The sequence below is a fragment of the Dipodomys spectabilis genome, unplaced genomic scaffold (genome assembly GCF_019054845.1).
Source record: "Dipodomys spectabilis isolate Male_0828 unplaced genomic scaffold, ASM1905484v1 ptg000019l, whole genome shotgun sequence".
Taxonomy (NCBI): domain Eukaryota; kingdom Metazoa; phylum Chordata; class Mammalia; order Rodentia; family Heteromyidae; genus Dipodomys; species Dipodomys spectabilis.
In genome coordinates, this window is record NW_024870696.1 from 1,955,312 (window position 1) to 1,976,156 (window position 20,845).

The 20,845-nt window shown below is 37.5% G+C and overlaps 1 protein-coding gene across 1 annotated transcript in view; it reads left to right on the forward strand.

Moving 5' to 3' along the window:
* Hmcn1 (hemicentin 1) overlaps nt 1-20,845 on the forward strand; it is a 432,339-nt gene that overhangs the window by 263,191 nt on the left and 148,303 nt on the right. Inside the window, exons 29-36 of the mRNA XM_042674344.1 lie at nt 141-267; nt 2,269-2,423; nt 7,947-8,225; nt 9,646-9,927; nt 10,936-11,044; nt 13,047-13,216; nt 14,321-14,475; nt 18,233-18,356. Coding sequence (XP_042530278.1) covers nt 141-267; nt 2,269-2,423; nt 7,947-8,225; nt 9,646-9,927; nt 10,936-11,044; nt 13,047-13,216; nt 14,321-14,475; nt 18,233-18,356 — 1,401 coding nt within the window. The remainder of the gene's footprint in view (nt 1-140; nt 268-2,268; nt 2,424-7,946; nt 8,226-9,645; nt 9,928-10,935; nt 11,045-13,046; nt 13,217-14,320; nt 14,476-18,232; nt 18,357-20,845) is intronic.

Here is a 20,845-nt window from a genome sequence, read left to right on the forward strand (position 1 = left end):
TGTGTAAAGGGATTATTGGGTGATACTGTGTTTTTAACAAGATATTCTTAATATACTATAGAAATCATTGACCATCTGTTCTTTCTCCCTAACTTTTTGTGCTCAGTCATAGATTTTCATGATAAATGTCTTTGTTCAAGTTCCACCCACCATACTAGGTGCCAACTTACCAAATGAAGTCTCTGTTGTCTTCACCCACAACACCACCCTTGAATGCCTGGTCAAAGGCACTCCCTTTCCTGTTATCCACTGGTTCAAGGATGGGAAGTGAGTATCTTTTCTGTATTTATTTTCAGGTCCTAGTTGCCAGGAAACAGATGTGCATATGTGTGTGGAGTTCCTCCCACTTAATTGCTTTAATCCTTTGTGTTCATTTAATAATTAAATAAAATCAGTATTACTAAAAACAGCCTGGAATTCTTTTGGTATCTTTCATTCTTAGGAATAGCAAAGCTCTTTCTAAATGCTGGGAAAATATTTTAGAAACAGAAGAATTCAAACCTACTGTACATTTAAATTCTCCATTCCAAGACTAGCAGTGACAAAAGTCAAGATTCAAACACAGAGATAACTATCATTTTGCATGGGATTAGGTTACTATAAAAGATAATGTGCTTGTGGCTATAAACTGAAGATCAATACTTAAGCTAGGGCTGTATATGGACATAAAGAAACCATAGTAGAGCAGGCTTATGATTCCCAGACTGCAAATCTCAAGGGATTTACCTACATGAAAATGACTGTAATGATTCATCTTGGTTTGAAGGTCTTCCTGAAACATTAATGGATTCAAAAGATGATTCTTAGGATACAACAAACGTCAATAACCATGATATTTCAAATATTAAAATGTGGCCAATGAAAATATCAAGAGAATCTTGTTCAAAAGTTTCTAAGGCCCTTTTTCACCCAAATTAGCTGGACATTTCCAATTAATCAGCAAAATATTGGGCTGGAGGCATGAATCAAGTAGTAGAATACCAGCTGTGGGCAAAAAAGCTGAGACAGTTATAAGAGTTCCAAACTTAGTACCAGAAAAAAGGAGAAAAAGAAAAAAAGGAAGGAAGAAAGGGAGGTTGGGAAAGACAGGAAGGAAAGAAGGAAGAAGGAAGGAAGGAAGGAATGAAGGAAGGGAGGAAAAAAGGAAGGAGGGAGGGAAGGAAGGAAGCAGAAAAGGGAAAAAGAATAAGGAAACAACCTTCTGGTATTATATTACTATCATGTAATGATTAAATGTTACAATGGGAAAACTTTGTTTCAAAATGATCATGATCTAACATTTTTTAGTAAATGTTTGAAATTTCATTCTTTTGATTGGGAATACTAATTACATTGCAATTTTCTTTTATTTTAAATTAATTAATTATTTATTTTTATTGTGAGAATACCATACAGAGGAGTTACAATTACATGGGCAAGATAACGAGTACATTTCTTATCAAGCATTGTTGCCTCCTCCTTGTTTCCCCTTCCCATCCCTTCCCATACTCCTCCCCTCCCCCCACCCCATCCTCTCCCCACTCCCCACCAAAGTTGTTAAGTTCATTTTTCGACATAACAACTTGTACATCTCATTGTTGCAATGGGTCCACCTGTATCCCTAGTTAAACGATTTATTTTTTTCCCTTCCCCTCCACAAATTATACCAACATCAAAAACAGTGAAAGTATGGGTTATACTGTGGGGGAGGGACATACAAAGAAATTATCTTATACACATGATAGAAACAATTGCATGAAAGGAAAAAAAAAACAAAAAGCATTTGAATACTTATCTTGGGGTTCATTCCACTAACATCAACTTATCTGACCTTTTCTGCTTGACTCAGACATACACTAGTTATTGCAAATAAGGGAAACCATGGGACCTATGTTTCTTTGAATTAAATGAATTAGAATCCAAAAAAAAACCCATAGAAAGAATCAACAAAACAAAGAGTTGGTTCTTCGAAAAAATTAACAAAATAGACAGACCCTTAGCAAATCTTATCAGAAAAAGAAGAGAACACACCCAAATAAATAAACTCAGAGATGGGAATGGAAACATCACCACAGAAACAACCAAGATTCAGAACATTATAAGGGAATACTTCTCAAACCTTTATGCTAACAAGTTTGAGAACTTGGCAGAAATGGACCTTTTCCTAGTAATTTTCTTATTAAATTTGATTCATATTTTAACCGTATGCCACTTAACAGTTTTTGAGGCAATTAATAAGCGAGGAAATGTGTGAAAATGAAAATAGACCTATGGAATTTGTTTTTCTAGGCCTTTATTCTTGGGAGATCCTAACATTGAACTTGTAGAAAGAGGACAAATTTTACACCTGAAGAACACACGAAGAAGTGACAAGGGGCGCTACCAATGTATTGTATCCAACGCAGCTGGCAAGCAAGCCAAGGATATGAAGCTGACTGTCTACAGTATGTATGACCTCTTTATGCTTTTGTTGTGATCACCTCTCAGTATAAGTTGATTAACACTTCTCAGAGTTTTAGACCACTTACTTCTCTTTCCTTTCTTATTGAATTCCTTACATGCCACTGGCTTCAGAAGGAGCCTGCCTCTGTCTTCAAGTGACTTAGACTAGAACATGACATCCAGTTCCACTGTATATTTTATCATTAAATATGGACATCGTCAAGCAATGTATTGATTTTTATATGATCCCACTAATGAGATCAACTACTTCCTAGCTGATTAGTACATACATAAGTCAAATATCTGTACCATTAGAAATCTAGGGGGGGAAAAACTTTGAAAATTATACAAATGTATAAAAAACTGAAGTCCACGGTATACAAACAATTCAGTTGTTCTACATTCATTCCTTCTAGGCCATTATCTTAATTATGGGGACACACACACACACACACACACACACACACACACACACACACACACACATACACACACACAGGTACAGTGCCAGTACTAGGCCTCAGGCTTTCACAACACTTTATTTACAGATAGTGGTCTACCACTTGCAGCACAACTCCATTTTGGGCTTTTTTTTTTAACTGCTAATTGGAGATAAGAGTCTCTCACATTTGTCTGCCTGGACTGACTTCAAACCATGATTTTCAGATGTCAGTCTCCTGAGTAGCTAGGATTACAAATGTAAGCCACTAGTACTGGGCAATACATGCACGCACGTGCGTGCATATGTTTATTGTTATCTTCAAATAGTTCTACATGTGGGTACAACATGACCATTTATGTATATAAAAATCACATACACAACTTCATCATTCTTGTCTCTTCCCTATCTGCCTTTTCCCCCATCTGTCAATCAAATTTTCCTCATGTGGCAATATTTTAATTTTCATATATTGGTGCTTTTCTTTTTTGTTGTATTCCACCAGAACCGATACAGTCTTCATTTTCACTAAAATATTTAACGTTCTCCAAACAAGGTGACATTCAAAGTCATTTTTTCATGAATAGAACGTTAAGTGGACAGATGAAAATTAGCAGACATAAAAAATAATAGAGCAGCATCTGGGAAGGTGGCTCAGTGGTAGAGCACTTGCCTTGCATGCCTGAGGCCCTGGGTTCGATTCCTCAGCACCACATAAGCAAAAAAAAAAAAGCCGGAAGTGGCACTATGGCTCAAGTGGTAGAATGCTAGCCTTATGGCTCAAGTGGTAGAATGCTAGCCTTGAGCTGAAGAGCTCAGGGACAGCGCCCAGGCCCAGCGTTCAGGCCCCACGACTGGACCAAAGAAAAAAAAATAATAATAGAGAAATAATCAAACTCTGTAGACCAGAGTTGCTTATCAGGTTTCTACTTACTGCATCATCTTCTTCATTTCCATAGAGAGTGATACACAAAGAAAATTTAGATCCTTCAGGAAGTGGCACTGTTGCTCAAGTGGTAGAGTGCTTGCCTTGAGCTGAAGAGCTGAGGCATATCCCAGAGTTCAAGCCACACAACCCCCCCTCCCCACAAAAAAAAAGATCCTTCAGAATAAGATCCTTGTGTAGTCACTTAGCCATGCTCTATTATGTTATGTTCATTCCTTTTCTTTTTAGCATTTACTGATATTTGCTTATCTTTCAATGAATCTCCTTTTCATACAATGTTCTTATGAACATATTCCCTACTTTATTGTCTAGTACACAGCAACTTTCTTGTTTGTGAAACAAAAGAATAGCCTAACACTCAATAATCCAATATGGTGGCTACTGACCAAATGTGACTGCTAGTCTAAATTATGCTGTAATAAAATACAAATCAGTTGTAATCATGTGTAATTAAACTGGAATGAGAAACAAGGGGACTTCCAATGCCTGTGATTATGCAGTGTAAGGACAGTCATCTAAGCCGGGCGCTGGTGGCTCACGCCTGTGATCCTAGCTACTCAGGAGGCTGAGATCTGAGGATCGCGGTTCAAAGCCAGCCTGGGCAGGAGAAACCATGAGACTCCAATCTCCAATAAACCACCAGAATACTGGAAGTGGCGCTGTAGCTCAAGTGGTAGACCTGAGGGACAGCGCCCAGGCCCAGAGTTCATGTCCCACGACCGACAAAAAAAAAGAACAGTCATCTAGCTATATCCAGCTCACAAATCCAATACCAAATACTTAGTATGATTTAAAAAATCGAGCAAATTAGTAATTTCATGTTAATTATATGTACTGAAATATATTGCCTTTTTACACAACTACTAGAAAAATTAAACTTGCATCTATGGTTTGCATTTTGTTCTGTTAGACAGTTCTGATTGAGTAATTAAGATGAGTTTAGGCATTTTGGAGGAACAGACTTGTGTTATGCCACTTACTAACTTGGGATAAATTTCTTCACTCTGAGCTTTGGTTTTCTCAATATTAAATGGAGATAATCGTAGTGATGATGTAATAGTGCTGCTGTACTGGTAAAATATTAGACATATGGATTACTTTTTTTTAGAATAATCCATATCATGTGAATTTATAATTATCTGTTTGATTTTTACATAATCTTTTTTTTTTGGTTGGTTGTGGGACTTGAACTTTGGGTTTGGGTGCTGTCCCTGAGCTATTCAGCTCAAGGCTAACACTCTATCACTTGAGCCACAGTGCCATTTCCAGTTTTCTGGTGACTTATTGGAGATAAGAATCTCACAGATTTTTCTGCTTGGGCTGGCTTTGAACTGCAATCCTCAGATCTCAGCCCCTTGAGTAGCTAGGATTATAGGTGTGAGCCACCGGAGCCTATCAACTTTCACATGATCTTAAAACCTAAAATTCATGTAGACTCTATTTTGATTTCTATGTAACTTAATTGCATTCCTAATCTCTCTTTGTTTTGTACTTTTTATTGTAAAAATGCTGTACAGAGGGGTTACAGTTACATGAGCAAGGTAATGAGTACATTTCCTATTGGGCATTGTTGCCTCCTCCTTTGTCTTTCCTCTACCATCCCTTCCCTCCCATGCCCCGCCCCACAAGTTGTAAAGTTCATCTTCAACATAGTGTTTTGTAAATCTCATTGTTACAATGCATGGGTCAACTGTATCCTTATTTAAGCATTTTGTTTTTTCCCTTCCCCTCCCCGAACTAGAAAAGTGTATATATAAAATTCAAGGCACCGACATCAAATACAGTGAAAACAAGGGGTTATATCATGGGGGAGGAATATAGAAAGCAACAACAAAATCACATGGTACATTATAAATATGTTAGAAACAATAGCAAGCAAGAAAGAAGATATTTGTGTCCCTGTCTTGGGGTTCATTTTGCTTAGCATCATTTTATATGGTCATATGTACATAGCTTTTGTCCTTTTCTGCTTCAGACCTGAGGACCAATGGAATAGAATTGAAAACCCAGAAATGAATCCACAGACCTATAGCCACCTAATCTTCAATAAGGGAGCTAAAAAGATAGAATGGAAGAAAGAAAACCTCTTCAGTAAATGGTGCTGGCAAAATTGGTTATTCACCTGTAGAAAACCAAAGCTAGATCCTTATATATCACCCTGCACCAGAATCAAATCGAAATGTATCAAAGACCTCGGAGTCAAAGCAGACACCCTGAAAACATCACAGTCCGGAATAGGAGAAACCCTAGGTCTCCTTGGCCCAGGCCGAAATTTCCTTAATAGAGACCCAGAAACAACAAATAAAAGAAAGGTTGCATGAAGCTGCAGAGCTTCTGCATGGCAAAGAACATAGCTAGCAAGATCAATAGAAAGCCCACAGATTGGGAGAAGATCTTCACTAGCCATACAATGGACAATGGTCTTTTTTAAATGTTAGTATTTTTATATACATTTGAGTAGCCATGTTGAATAAAAGAAGTTATATTTAATGCAGTCTTTTAAAATCATTTATTCCTGTAAATAGAAATCAACAGAAGAAATCAGTTATGAAAAACATGTCCTATAAAAAGGTAACATTACTGAAAGATTATAGAAATCCCAAGCTAAACAAAAATATTACTGTTACCACTGACCCTCACCTAGAGAGAGTCATTTAAACTAGAAGTATTATACTTCCTTACTTGGCTGAGTAGTCTTCCCTACCCCTTCTGGATTGTTGCCAGGGTTTGTGATGAATACATCTTGGTGATTGGGTAAGAATCTTATTTCTATGGGACTTAGATTCTTTCATTGCTGACCCACTCATTCATTCTGGACGATGTCCCTAGGCACCTAAAAAAGAAAGCTTTAAGATTGTCTGAGATGAAAAGCATTGTAATACTCTGACCTTCTAATTTGATAATTAAGGAAACAATGCCATTTCCTCTCTAGCTAACCCTCCGGTGCTTCCTTATACTTTCATTACTTCATTTGTGAATATGCTTTCATTCCAAAAATGGGGAAAAATTGAAACAGATGCCATACATTGTTAGTTGGACTTGTGTTTACAGAGTTCAGATTGAGAATATGTTTCACACTAGGATAGACTTGTTCCTTCTCCTTACTTGCACACAGACATAAAGATGATGCCAGTGGACCAGTGCACATGTAAATAAAAACACATTGTATTGGAATAAGGAAAAAGCAGCAACAATGTAAAAGGGTGAATAGATAGTGGAGGGGGGGAAGAAAATGGATAGTAATAAGAACATGGGCTTGGGGGAATTGCTGAAGCACCTATCTAATAAGCACAAAACACTAAATTCAACTCCCAGTTCTCTTAAAAAAGAAAACTTAGAGAATTCTAAGCATAAGAGAAACATTCTATAGGATATTCTATTTGAAAATGTAAGCATTCATCAATATTATATTAAGACATTCAAATTCAGACACATGCCATTTGATTTCTTGAAAATTTGTGCAATTATAGCATAATGCTGGAATGACCATATTCAATACATCTATCAAACTGAGCAACTTGGGTGCTTGCAAAACCCAGTGCTTGGGTGGTGTGAGAGGCCAGGCATGAATGAGTGCGGTCAAGTGTGAAAGATACACATGTGGCCAGTTACACGAGTGCAGTTGAATGAATGGACTAACGGCAGTTCAAAAAAGATAAGCAGTAAAAACAAAAGAATCTACAGCTGTTACCAGTAGCCCGTGATGAAAACACTTAGACCTGGATCTTTCGTATTTCATGAAGAGAGGGCATGTCATTGGACATCTGACATTCCTGTTCCCTTTCCTGATTCCAACCATATTATGGCTATTTATTGCGAGGTTTTATCTTGTTTGCTTTGTTTGTGAAATAACACTTTCTTAGTTACTCAAACATAAGCTAGTAGACTTCAGAGAGTCCCTGAAATAATGAGTAATTTATGGTTTTTACTGAAATCTGAAACTCCAAATTGGCGATATTGGGGTGGGAGTTTAAGGGGATGTAATCTAGTTTGTTTTGACCAGACCGACAATTTGCTCTCGGCAGATAATTCACAGACTTCCTGTCTAATTTGTATTTACTTTAAACACAATACTGAACCTCTATAGCATTGAAGAGCTTGACAACTTAGATTTGTTTTTTGTTCTGAAATCTTTTACAGTTCCACCTAGTATTAAAGGAGGGAATGTTACCACTGAAATATCAGCATTGATCAACAGTGTGATTAAACTGGAATGTGAAGCGAGGGGCCTTCCAATGCCTGTGATTACTTGGTATAAGGACGGCCAGCTGATTATATCCAACTCACAAGCACTCTATGTTGATAAAGGGCAGTTCCTTCATATTCCACAAGCGCAAGTCTCTGATTCAGCAACATATACATGTCATGTAACCAATGTTGCTGGAACTGCAGAAAAGTCATTCCATGTTGACATCTATGGTAAGGAAAATAGATACCCCAATGATTACCCTTCTAATGATGCTTTCTGATATGCCAACATCCAATCTGTTCATAATAAAGAATGGGTGGGATTTCTTTAAGTTGCATGGATGAGATTTGGAACATTTTGTTATGCTCTAGAAAAATACTTATTAAAGCTAAGGTGATTAACAAGTTGTTCAGTTATTCAACAAAATTATGCCTGTGGGACTGGAAGCATCTGGAACATTAGATTCTTACGGCGAAGGTAAGCAAGTTGTTAGGAGTGATATCATTTTCCATGATGCCTCTTTTAAGTTTGTTATCGGTACAAAGGTATTTCAATTCATCATGTCACTTTGTGAGTAGAATTAATATTGATCAAGGGTATCCCTGCTACCATTCTCCCACATGCCTTTCAACCTTTCCCATCCCCCAATATTCCTGATGCCATTTTTCTCATATGTACATTGAATATTATGACTGCATTCACTCACCCTTCCTTTCTCTCATTTGTCCTCTTTCTCCTTGACTTTACCTTGCCCAACAACAACACGTTTCAGCTTCCTCCTGGCATTAATTTCATTAAAATGTAAGTTGTTCAAAGGAGGAACACCACTGGTATCTTCCTGTACATATCCATACTTTAATTAAAACATTTGCATATAGATGCATATGACCCAGTGTAGTTTTACACATATATTTATGATTTAGATCTCACTTCCACATATGAATGAAAACACATGCCCTTTGTCTCTCTGAGCCTGACGTACTTCACTTAACATAATTTTTCAAGGTCTATCTCTATCCCTATAAATGATATAATATCAATAATACCATTTTTCCTGATGAGTAAAATTCCATCTTGTGTGTGTATAATGTGATAGACACATATAAACACATACATAGCCGGGCACCAGTGACTCACGCCTGTAATCCTAGCTACCCAGGAGGCTGAGATCAGAGGATTGTGGTTCAAAACCAACCCAGGCAGGAATGTCCATGAGACTCTTATCTCCAATAAACCACTAGAAAACCAGAAGTGGCGCTATGGCTCAAATGGTAGAATGCTTGCCTTGAGCTGTAAAGCACAGGGACAGTGCCCAAATGTAGAGTTCAAGCCCCACTACCGACAACAAACAAAAACACATACATATATGTATGTATGTATACACACATTTGTCCATTGAAGGGCATCTGGGCTGTTTCCATAACTTTTCTATGTCTTTTCACAGTACAAAGTGTTCCAGAATAGTTTCAATAGTTTCAAACCAGTAGAACCAAGAAATTCTTACCTCCGTAGCTTACGAGAAGATGAATACATAGCCAGTTTCTATGATCAAGCTATAGGAGAAGGAAATCTTCCCATTTTGTCATTAGGATATATATTTTATGACTGTCTAAAGAATTACCTGAAATATCACCTTTTTTTTCTGCCTAGTTCCTCCAATAATCGAAGGTGACTTGGCCACCCCTTTGAATAAGCAAGTTATCCTCACTCAGCCCTTGACCCTGGAATGTAAAGCAGCTGGAAACCCTGCTCCTGCCCTCACTTGGTTAAAAGATGGTGTACCAGTGAAAGCCAGTGACAAGATCCGCATAGAAGCTGGTGGGAAGAAACTTGAAATCTTGAGTGCCTTAGAAGTCGATCGGGGGCAATACATATGTGTGGCTACCAGTGTGGCAGGCGAAAAGGAAATCAAATATGAAGTTGATGTCTTAGGTAACTAAAAGTGTTATTGCCTGGATTCTCAGAATCACAGAAAAACCTAATTAGTGTATTGTATACTAATTTTTGTTCATGTAATATGAACCAATCTAAGATAACATATAATTTCTAGTTCGTATCTGGACTGCACATTTCTAGGAGGTAGACTTCACATCTTGATCCATGATCTAAATCTCACATGGATCTTACACACACACTGTTGTGTGTGTGTGTGTGTGTGTGTGTGTGTGTGCATGCACGTGCATGCAAATGTGTGCACACATACACATACACACACATGCCAGTCCTGAGTTCTGGGGCTTGAACTCAAGGCCTGGGTATTGTCTCTGACCACATTTTATTTTAATTTTTGCTCAAGGCTAGCACTGTACCACTCAAGCCACAGGCATACCTCTTGCTGTTTGTGGAGGTAGGAGTCTTACAGACTTTCCTGCCTTAGTTGGCTTCAAACAGCAATCCTCAGACCTCACCCTCCTGAATAGCTAGGAGGCTCACAGGTGTGAGCTACCAGAGCCTAATCCTTCTACTAATTTTGCTTCCATTCTTAAATCATGACATCTGATTGCAGTGAGCCGCAAGCACTCATCCTGAACACTATTGGGAAACACTCTGGACATTCAGAAATTTCTTTGCAACCTTGAGTCTCTATGTCTTCGCACATTGAAGGATTTTTTTTTAATACATGACCTACTTTTGGAGGAGGAAGGGTTCCCCTGTCTTTTTCTTATGAAAACATGCGATGTATAATATGAATTGACTATATTCACATGGCATCAGTAACATCATAGTGCTAACTAGAGAAAAGTGTCTACTACATCCTAAGGATATGCAATGATCCTAGTTAGTGCCTGTTACAAAATGTATTTCTAATACCTATCAATCAACTTTCCTTCACATACCCAAAGACTATAGTAATGATCAACTTTCTAATCTGCTGTTTAGCAGTGTTTGAGGTAATGATGTGTCTTTCCTCTTTTCACATCCATTCCTGCTGTTCTGTAGTGCCACCAGCTGTAGAAGGAGGAGATGAAATATCATACTTCATTGTTATGGTTAATAACCTACTGGAGCTGGATTGTCATGTGACAGGCTCACCTCCACCAACTATCATGTAAGGGTTTTGGTATGTCTTCAAAACACTTCTGTTTTGCTAGGTGTTCTGATATCATTAAACTCTTTTGAAAGGCTATGTATGTAAAATTGAAATTAAAACCATATTCCTGTTATATATTTTTAATTTTATTTTATCGTAAAGATGCTGTACAGAGGAATTACATTTACTTCTCATTGAACACTGTTACCCACTCCATTGTTGTTCTCCCACTATCCCTTCCCTCCCCCCATTCCCACTACTCCCCACTCACGAAGTTGTAAAGGTCATTTCTGACATAGTGTCCTGGTCCTGTGAGTGTCCTTGCAACAGGTCGTCTTTGGTACTTCTTTCAGCATTTTTGTTATTCCCCTTCCTTCCCGTCTCCCAATCAGATAAATATATTTATACATATACAAGATGGAAGGTACCAGAATCAAAAACAGAGATTTCCAGGAATAAAACCAATGGAAAAAGAAATATAAAATAAGAAGAAAGAACTAGATGTAGTACATTGGCGATATCAAGGCTGACAACTAAAACAAACAAACAAACCTGTTGTTTCCATGCCTTGGAGTTCATTTCAATTATCATCATTTTATATGGTCATGTAGCCTATACAACACACACACACACACACACACACACACACACACACACACACACACACACACACACATACACACAAAGAAACTTCCATGTGGTACTCAAAGAGTGCCTGAATTTCTTCAACTTGAGACATTCATTTATATCATTGTAGATATTACTTTTTTTAAATGCTGGTACTGGGGTTTGAACTTGGGGCCTAGGCACTGTCTGTGAGCCTTTTGTGCTCAAGGTTAGCATACTACCACTTGAGCCATACCTCCACTTCCAGAGTTTAGGTGCTTAGTTGTAGATAAGAATCTCATCAATTTTCCTGGATTGCTTTGAGCCATGAACCTCACATCTCAGCCTCCTAAGTATCTAGGATTACAGACAAGCATGACCCACTGAAATCCAATTCAAAATGATATCGTGAATTGAGAGAGACAGGCTATCAAACATTATTGTTAGCTCTTCTTGAAGTACTGAAAGGCTTAACAAATTAGAAAGTAAAAAGAATAATAGACAGAGGGAGAGAAGAAGGTAGCATGCATATATGCTTAACATTTGCACTGCATACAAAATGAGATGGGATATGCAAAGGAAGAATTGAGCAACTAGGCGAATGAGATATATTCACACATGATTAAAACCTAAGTGGAAGCTGGGCACCAGTGGCTCACACTTGTAATCCTAGCTACTTGAAAGGCTGAGATTGGGAGTATCATAGTTTGAGGCCAGCCTGCTCAAATACACATGACCCCTTCTTAATCAACAGCTGGACATGGTAATACATACCTGTCATCCTAGCTACATCGGAATTTAAGTACAAGAAGATTGAAATTCCAGGCCAACTTGGAATAAAAACTCATAGAGACTCGATGTCAAAAGAAACATGCTGAACATGGTTGTTCACTCAGCTATTCTTGGAATTTATTAAAAAGGAAGATTGTGGTCCAGGCAATGCCTCAAAATTAACCAGTGCAAAAAAGAGCTAGAGATGTGTCTCAGCAATAAAGTGCCTGTCTAGAAAGCACGAGATCCTTAGATCAAACTCCAGTACCACCAAGAGAAATTAACGTAAACGGAAAATTGTAGCTCAAAATACTTAAAATATATAAAATTACGTGATTTCATATAGATGTTTTTAGACTGTGCAGTTAATGTTAGTTAGTATTGAAATCAATGATGCTTAGGGTCATTTGCCCCTTCTATAGCCTAAAATGATTAGAAAAATAAAGAACTCAATACATAGTTATTCCAGCAATATACCACTTTATATGTTAGGCCATATTTCCTTCTTCTCTTCGTCATTCATAATTTATTTTACAGATTGAATAATTGGGAAATGACATAAATTCAAAATAGAGCAGAAGTTATATGTATACATATATAAAAGTTATATACATGCCCAGAATTCTTTTTTTTTTTTCTATAGGTGGCTGAAAGATGGTCATCTAATTGATGAAACAGATGGGTTCAAGATTTTACTAAATGGACGCAAACTGGTTATTACTCAGGCTCAGGTGTCAGACACAGGCCTATATCAGTGTGTGGCATCCAATATGGCTGGAAACCAAAGGAAAGAATTTGAAGTGACTGTACATGGTATGTATCAGAAGGGACAGGAATTACATTGTCAGTTCACCTCAGTGTTATTTTTTTAAAATCTACTTCAGCTTGTATCCCAGTCATCTGGATACATGTTGAGTTGTTGAAAGTAGTGTGAAAGGTGTGAATTTCTATTATGAAGACAAAATTGATATTCCCTTAGTCCTTCAACCAAGAAGTATCATGTGAATAAATGGAGACAGAGTTTACATTTGAGGAAGTGTATTCCATGTAGAGTGCTGCAGTCTGAAGACTGAGACTAAGTAAGATTGAAGAGACAGGCAGCAAATTCCAATTTAATGGGTTGTGTCAGCATTTAAGAGTGATGTTGAATGTAGAACTTTCCAGAAGCTGAGACTGAGGGTGTAATTACAAGATCTAGGGAACATAAGCACATTCACAGAACTGGCACATTTGGGTTACAACCATTAATCTGATGACAGGAACAAGTCTCTGCCAGAGTATTAGATGTCTTGCTTGCCGGCAAAACTTGAGAAAGAAGGGAATGGACCCAGGGACTGGAGAGCCATTTGGAAGCCACCAGAAGAAGTCTGTGTATCTCAATTTCATTCCTTTTTTTCTGTCTCTGTAGACTTGTTTTAATCATGGTTTGGGATTTTTGTGGGATTTTTTTTGTGCCCAATGTCCTGTGATGGAATATGGATAATCCTGTTTCTCAGTCTCAGTTTCAACTTCTTGAGAGAGAGCCTGGCCCACCCAGCTTAAATCAAGCCGCCATTTCAGGTTCAGTCAACCTTGCTGGGAGTGAAGTCATGTGGCATAAATATTATAGGAGTCCCAACTTGATTTAATGAGTTAGTTCAGAAAAGTGTACCGTCATTATTGATTGGGAAAACACACCATAAGTTTAAACCAAACAGCCATGATAGATTGATGTAGCCAGATGTACATCTTGCCTATTCTTTGGACAATTAGAAATCTGTAATTGAGAAGCAAGTGATATTTAAAAGTTCTTAAGTTTGTGATGAAATTACTTCACCATTTTTTGAAGTAAAGTTTATTTTTCTTTCTAAATTTATTCATACGTAATTTAATACAGTTTAATCCCCTTGATGATGCTTTTTTATTTTCTCTCTCTAGTTCCTCCAACAATCAAGTCTTCAGGACTTTCTGAAATGACTGTGGTAAAACACAAACCTGTTACCTTGCAGTGTATAGCCAATGGCATTCCAAACCCATCCATTACATGGTTAAAAGATGGCCAGCCTGTGAATACTGCCCAAGGAAATCTCAAAGTAAGTGCAAATATTAGTGAGAACAAATTAAGAAAGCTGCAGAGAACTTCCCAGAGCTATCCCATCATTATTTTTTTCAAAGATTTTATTGTTAAGTTGTTATACAAAGAGGTTGCAGTTTTATCAGTCAGGTTCTGAGTATGATTCTTCTTGATAAATGTTACCCCTCCCATGCGCTCCTCCATTCCTCCCCCTCCCATCCTGCTCTCATGTTAGGTAATACAATTTTTACATAATGTATGTTGAATATAATAACTGCATTTGCTCCCCTTCTTCCTTCTGTTTGTGTGACCCCCCCCCTTTGTGTGACCCCCAAAACATGTTTCCACAATTGTCTTAATTCTAAGTTTTCCCATTAGACAGATTTTGGCAGAGATTTTGTAAAAATGCTGTTTTCTTTAGTTATTTCACATGAACTTAAAGAGAAAATACTTTAACAATGATAGAGACCTGTGAATAATAGTTGGGCTTTTTATCATTTTGATTTATTCCTGTTTCACCTATTAAAAACTTGTTGTCTCTTGAGTGGGTAATATGCAGAAGTCATAATCCCTTATGTCCCAATGTGTTCACTGTAGACTAAAATTATGGTAAAGTCCTGTGTGTGTGTGTGTGTGTGTGTGTGTGTGTGTGTGTGTGTGTGAGAGAGAGAGAGAGAGAGAGAGAGAGCGAGAGAGAGAGAGAGAGAGAGAGAGAGAGAGAGCGAGAGAGAGAGCATCCTGGAAATTCTAATGTGAGTTGTGAGCTTGAAAAGAGCAAAGACACAATAAGTCTTTGGGGATAGATTTACTTCCTGAAAGCATGGTCCCTGCCATATCACAGTGTCTTAGAACATTTATTGATAGGTAAATATAGAACAGATTTCAAATATAGATAATTTAAAAAATGCATTTAAAATCAGAGTCAATTAGTTGAAACTTGAACCAACCTAACTGGCGAATGAGAGCTTGAATGTGACTTGTGATAAATTTTCTTGAGTTCTTTTTTATGGAAGTAATGGCAGATATCCTGTCATTGGTTATCCCTATTTCATATTCATTGGTATTCATCTTATATTAAACCTTTGATCTAGAGAAATACTCAGTGTACAGGTTTCAAACATAGGGTAGGTAAATAATTGTTTATCTAGGAGATACACTTTATCATGTTAGTGATGCCAAAAGAGAAATGTAGGCTACAGTGTCTGATTTAAAGAGAGGATAGAGAGAGGGTAGAGGGCATTACCAATGATGAAAGTCTTTAAGATGAGGAAGAGTTCCAGGGAAATCTTCAAAGAGGGTTCAGAAGAAGATGCAAGAGTTAAATGCATGATTTAGTATAAAACAACCAAGTATTGCAGAGGTGATGGTCACTGGCAACCAGGTTTCATAGAGAGCATAATGCTTCTTGAAGACCTGAATGCAAGCCAGTGGTCTGAGGAGCAGTGGCAATAGAGAGGTGGCTTCAGAAGACACTGTGAGCTGGAAGGAATCACTTACCTAAGGCCAGTGATTTGATTATTACTATAAGGAAATAAGAAGCCATTGAAGAGTTTTAAGACAGTTGGGGTATGATCAGTTTTCCATTTTACATATACACATGCCTTGCTTCACCATGTGCACACATTCTGAGAAATGCATGGTTAGCTGAGTTAACTTTTACAGACCTATATGATAAACTCTCATTTGTACCTACACTACATGATTTATACAATCATGTACAGAGGGGGGTGGGCAGAGAGAGAGAGCGCATACCACTGACCAAAACAATGTTACTGTGTGGTTCATAACTATAGTTACCTGGATCCTCTCTGAAAAATACATTGGGGGAGCCAAGAGTAGATGTCTAGATCCAGTTAGGATCAAAGAAAGAAACAGAAATGTGAACTCACATTCTGGCCTTGGAGGAGAAGGTATTTGGATAGATTGGAGAGTTATTTACTAGTGAAATCAATGGGGGTTGGTGAGAGACTGTTTCTAAAAGGTGAGGGAGAGGGATGTATAAGTAAGACTGCTAGGAATCTATCTACCTTATATACCTATGTCATTAACTGGATAAATGTCACTGATCATGTGTCATTAATGTAACATGATCAATGACATTACTGTCTTAAAACTCTTCATGGAAATTGTAGCCAAACAATGAGATGGGATATTCTGGAAAAGGACAGGTTGAGGGAGAAAAATTGTGAGTTGAGGCTTAGACTTCGCAAGGCTGAGTTCAACAGGTAGGGATGTCAGTAGATTCTTGAATATGTGGTGGTGTAGCTCAGCAAGAAGCTCTGCTACAGATTCTAGCACACTGATATTTGAAATCTAATGGGTAAGGAATAAGAAACAAAAGAAGAGAGGGTCAACCTAGACATCTATGCAATATTGTAGCAGTAAATACAAGCATATGAAAGTGTGTTATTTAACATGCTTAATATATTATGACTGGAAAATAGGTTAAGTGGGAATCCATATGGGAATTTGGAGAGACCATTTGGGGTCAGAATGTGGTGAACCTGGATGGCTTTTCTGGTTTCAGATTTCATTCTGGGCAAGGTGGGGAGCCATGCATGAAGTTTGAAAGGGGGACTACTTAAATGATCAAATTTCCATTTTAAAGGAATTATTCTGGCAGTATGTACAAAATAGATGAACAATTGGGGAGGTTGGAGGCACTGGAACATTAGTTAAGAAGCCATTATAATCCACAGTGACCGTGGAAATGGAAAACAGGGGCTCTTGAAAACATGCTGTGGTATAATTAATAGACATTGAAGTGGGCTCCAAAACCCAGAAGGCTGGAAAAATAGTGGGTGCCACTGGAAAATGCAATGAAATTAGATTTCAGGGAAACAATGAAGTAATTTATTCATTTAATTCTGGATAGGTTAAATTTTATATACTAACCTGTCTAACAGGTAGTCTGAACTACAGCTCCAGATTTCAGGAGATAAATCAAGGCTAAAAGTCTGCATACAGTTTTGTTTTGTTTTGTTTTACCAATACTGAGGATTTGGAAGAAAACTGTCAGCTGGTTCAATATCCAGCTGCAAAAAAAGAGGAAAAAGAATCTATAGAGTAATGTTTAAAAAAAAAGTCAGAGAAGTGCTGTCTTCAAAGATTTAGGTCATCAGTGATGTCAGTGCTTCAGATGATGGAGAAAGGTTTGTGCCAACTATGTAGGACAATGGATTATGGGATTGGAAGATACTGGTGATTTCAGAAGAATTCCTTCCAAAGAGGAACTTCTGGTCTACCAACCTCAAAATGGGAATGATCAGTTACAAGGAGTTTAAAGAGAGAAATAAGGAAAAACAATCAGAAAAAAATGTATCTGCACTCTTCTTTTTATATTTTATAATTTTTATTTTTTGGGCTCTCATGACAATTTAATCAAAAAGGATTGTTGCTTTAAAACTATTTATGAAGTGTTATATAAAATGTGGCCATTTTTTTTCAAATAGCTTAAAATTTCATCACAGACTTCATCGTTCAGTGCGAAAAGTCTTTTATTCAGAAGAGTTTTATGACTATACCAGCAAACTGGCCTTGGGTTATTTTAGTTTGTGTTTTCCAATGAATAAGAATAAGCTTTCAAGCAAACTAGCCTGTTTTCTTATGCATAATGAAGTGATCTGGCCCTAATCTGTCAGGAGATAGTTAAGCTATTGGCAGGAAAATATAATTAGATATTACAAACTTAGATGATTTTTTATTTTAATCTGGGCAAATGTTTCAAGTTCAAGTACAAAGTACCAAATACTGCCATGCTTTCTGCTCCCAATTAGATACAGTCTTCTGGTCGAGTTCTACAAATTGCCAAAACTTTGTTGGAAGATGCTGGCAGATACACATGTGTGGCTACCAACGCTGCTGGAGAAATCCAACAGCACACTCAACTGCATGTGCATGGTAATGTAATTTCCATATCAGAACAAAAGAATACTTTATGGTACTTTTTTATGATTGGGCTCATTTTGACTGACATGTTATTGAAAAGTAATTAACTTAGTTCTATGTGAAATGTTAGTTAACTGTAATTCTAATTCCCTTGTAATACATTAACCTATGAAGCTCTTCAGTTTTCAAGCAGTCCAATAGAATGTTCTGTGTTTTAGATTGTCTACATTACTTTAACTGATTGTTTTGTACAGACCATTCTGTTGAGAAAGACAAATTTAAGGGTACTACCTGAGTTTTGTATATAATTTTCCTGCCTGTTTCTGTGAGGTTCTTTGGGGAGCTGGAGCTGGCTTTTGCTTAGTATTCTCCGATGTGTTTTAATGAGAAGTGTGGGTGGCCATGGAACACATCATCCATAATAGCTTCACAGTAAACTTGAAAGATGACATGACCTTGAATATAAGGCTTTAGATCTTTAGAGACTTGCCAAAATGTCAGAAATTGGAGGCTTGGATTTCCTGATTCACTCAGGATATTTGCAGAGAGATAGCCAAACTCTTTGTGTATGCACTATTCATTTCCTCTAATTCATGCCATTGCTTGTTCATGTTTATTCCTCTTGCCATTCGTTTATCTATGTTAGTTAAAACTGCTGAGAAATGCGAAAGTAGAAGGGGAATGGAAGATTTCAGGCAGAGATTAGCTTTTCTACTCTGCTTCTTTGCATCTTTGTTTTCATTTTAATTAACCAGTTAGAATTTTTACATAATCTGCTTCCTTAATATTGTCAATAAATCAATTACTCTTTCTCCAGAGTCCTAGCTATGAACACTTCTGTATGCTCACACACATACACCATAGTCTTTAGGAGTGTCTTTATTCTTTCACTGAGCATTGAATTGCAGACCAATAGTTGAATGGAAGCACTTTGGCATTACCTGACAGGCTGACACCACTGTCCCTTAAATTGTCACTTAAACCTTCATATTCCTAGTGCTCTTGGACAGCTGTCCCCAACATCTACGCAAATCTTCAATTGCACCAAGAATGTTCCAGGGGTGGGCTTTCTCTCCTCCCAAAATTCACCCCCCCAGGCTCCTTTGATCTCGTTGCATATGAAGAAAGCAGTCTCCTGAGCCCAGTCTTAGATTTCTTGATTCAGGTGGCTGTGCACCCGTATATGGAAATAGGAGGTCAGATATTGAAGACTGATCTACAGATTTGCCAGTGAAGTTAAGAATGACTAAAAACCAGAAAGACCAAAAGCAATTTAGTGTTCTTTCAAATAAGCAAAATAACAGAAGCATAGAGGAAAAGCACAAGTAAATAATCTAAAAATCCACAGTGGTAGAAAATGGTAACACAATGATCAGTTGTCAGGAAAAAGGAGTTAGGGTACACATCTACATGGAAACTCGTCACAGAAAAGGGAAGAAGGTGAGAAAAAAAACCTGGGTTCCTATAAAAAGGAAAAGTAGCAGAAAGTTAGTTATGAAAACTTTACTAAAAAATGCCGGGTCAGATGGAAAATAGAGAACAATCTTATTGATGCAAGTGTGGAATAGAGATAAGATACAGTAATGCCTTAAAGTGTTTTGTCTAGTGCAATCCTGATTGGTCTGTATAACAGTTCATCTCACTGAAAGGAGAAAACTGGTGACATGAACTTGTACCATTAGGACCATGCTGTGGGCAGTTGTGTGACTGAGCTCTCAAGGGAAAACTTTGCCTCATCTTGGAACTCAGATGGCAGTGTCGCATAGGAAAGGAAAGGGCTCTGAACTGGAATTAGTCTTCTTCTTCTTCTTTTCTTTTGTACAGGTGACGTACAGAGGAATTACAGTTACATAATTAAAGCAATAAGTAAATTTCTTGTCAAACTTGTCTTCCCTCATTTTTTCCTACTTTCCCTCCCCCGTGTTCCCCCCAAGATGTACAGATTATTTCCAACATACTGTCTTGTGAATATTACTGTTGCATTTTTTTTTCTAAATTTCAGAAATAATCAGAGATGTCAAAAGAGTCTAGGAAATTACTTAATGAAAAGCTTCAAAAAGGGATAGGAGGTTACAAGGACAAGTTAATGGAATGCCAAAAGAAATCTGTAGAAAGAGTGTGGAAAGACAGTAGCTTAAAGACCGCATGCATTGCAAAGCTTGAAAATATTGGAACTGCATTCCTATGATGACTTGAGATAATAATTAAGCCTCATAAAAGGGACAATCAATCTTAGAAGTCAGAAGTAGAAGTTACAATGTGAAGAACAATAGAGGAACAAGCACTTTTCTTAAGTATGTTTGCACACATAAACTGTATTCTTTATGAGGGCCTATATTCATTCATTGAGTAATTAACAAAAAGAATTTTATCTGAATGGAGGCATTTTGGCATTAGCTCCCTTTGAAAGGTTAGGGACAGGCAGGCAGTGCTGTCCCTTAGCTTGCCCTGTACTTTCTGAATGCTCCCTGAGTATTCTATCTAAACTAGGGCTATATAGT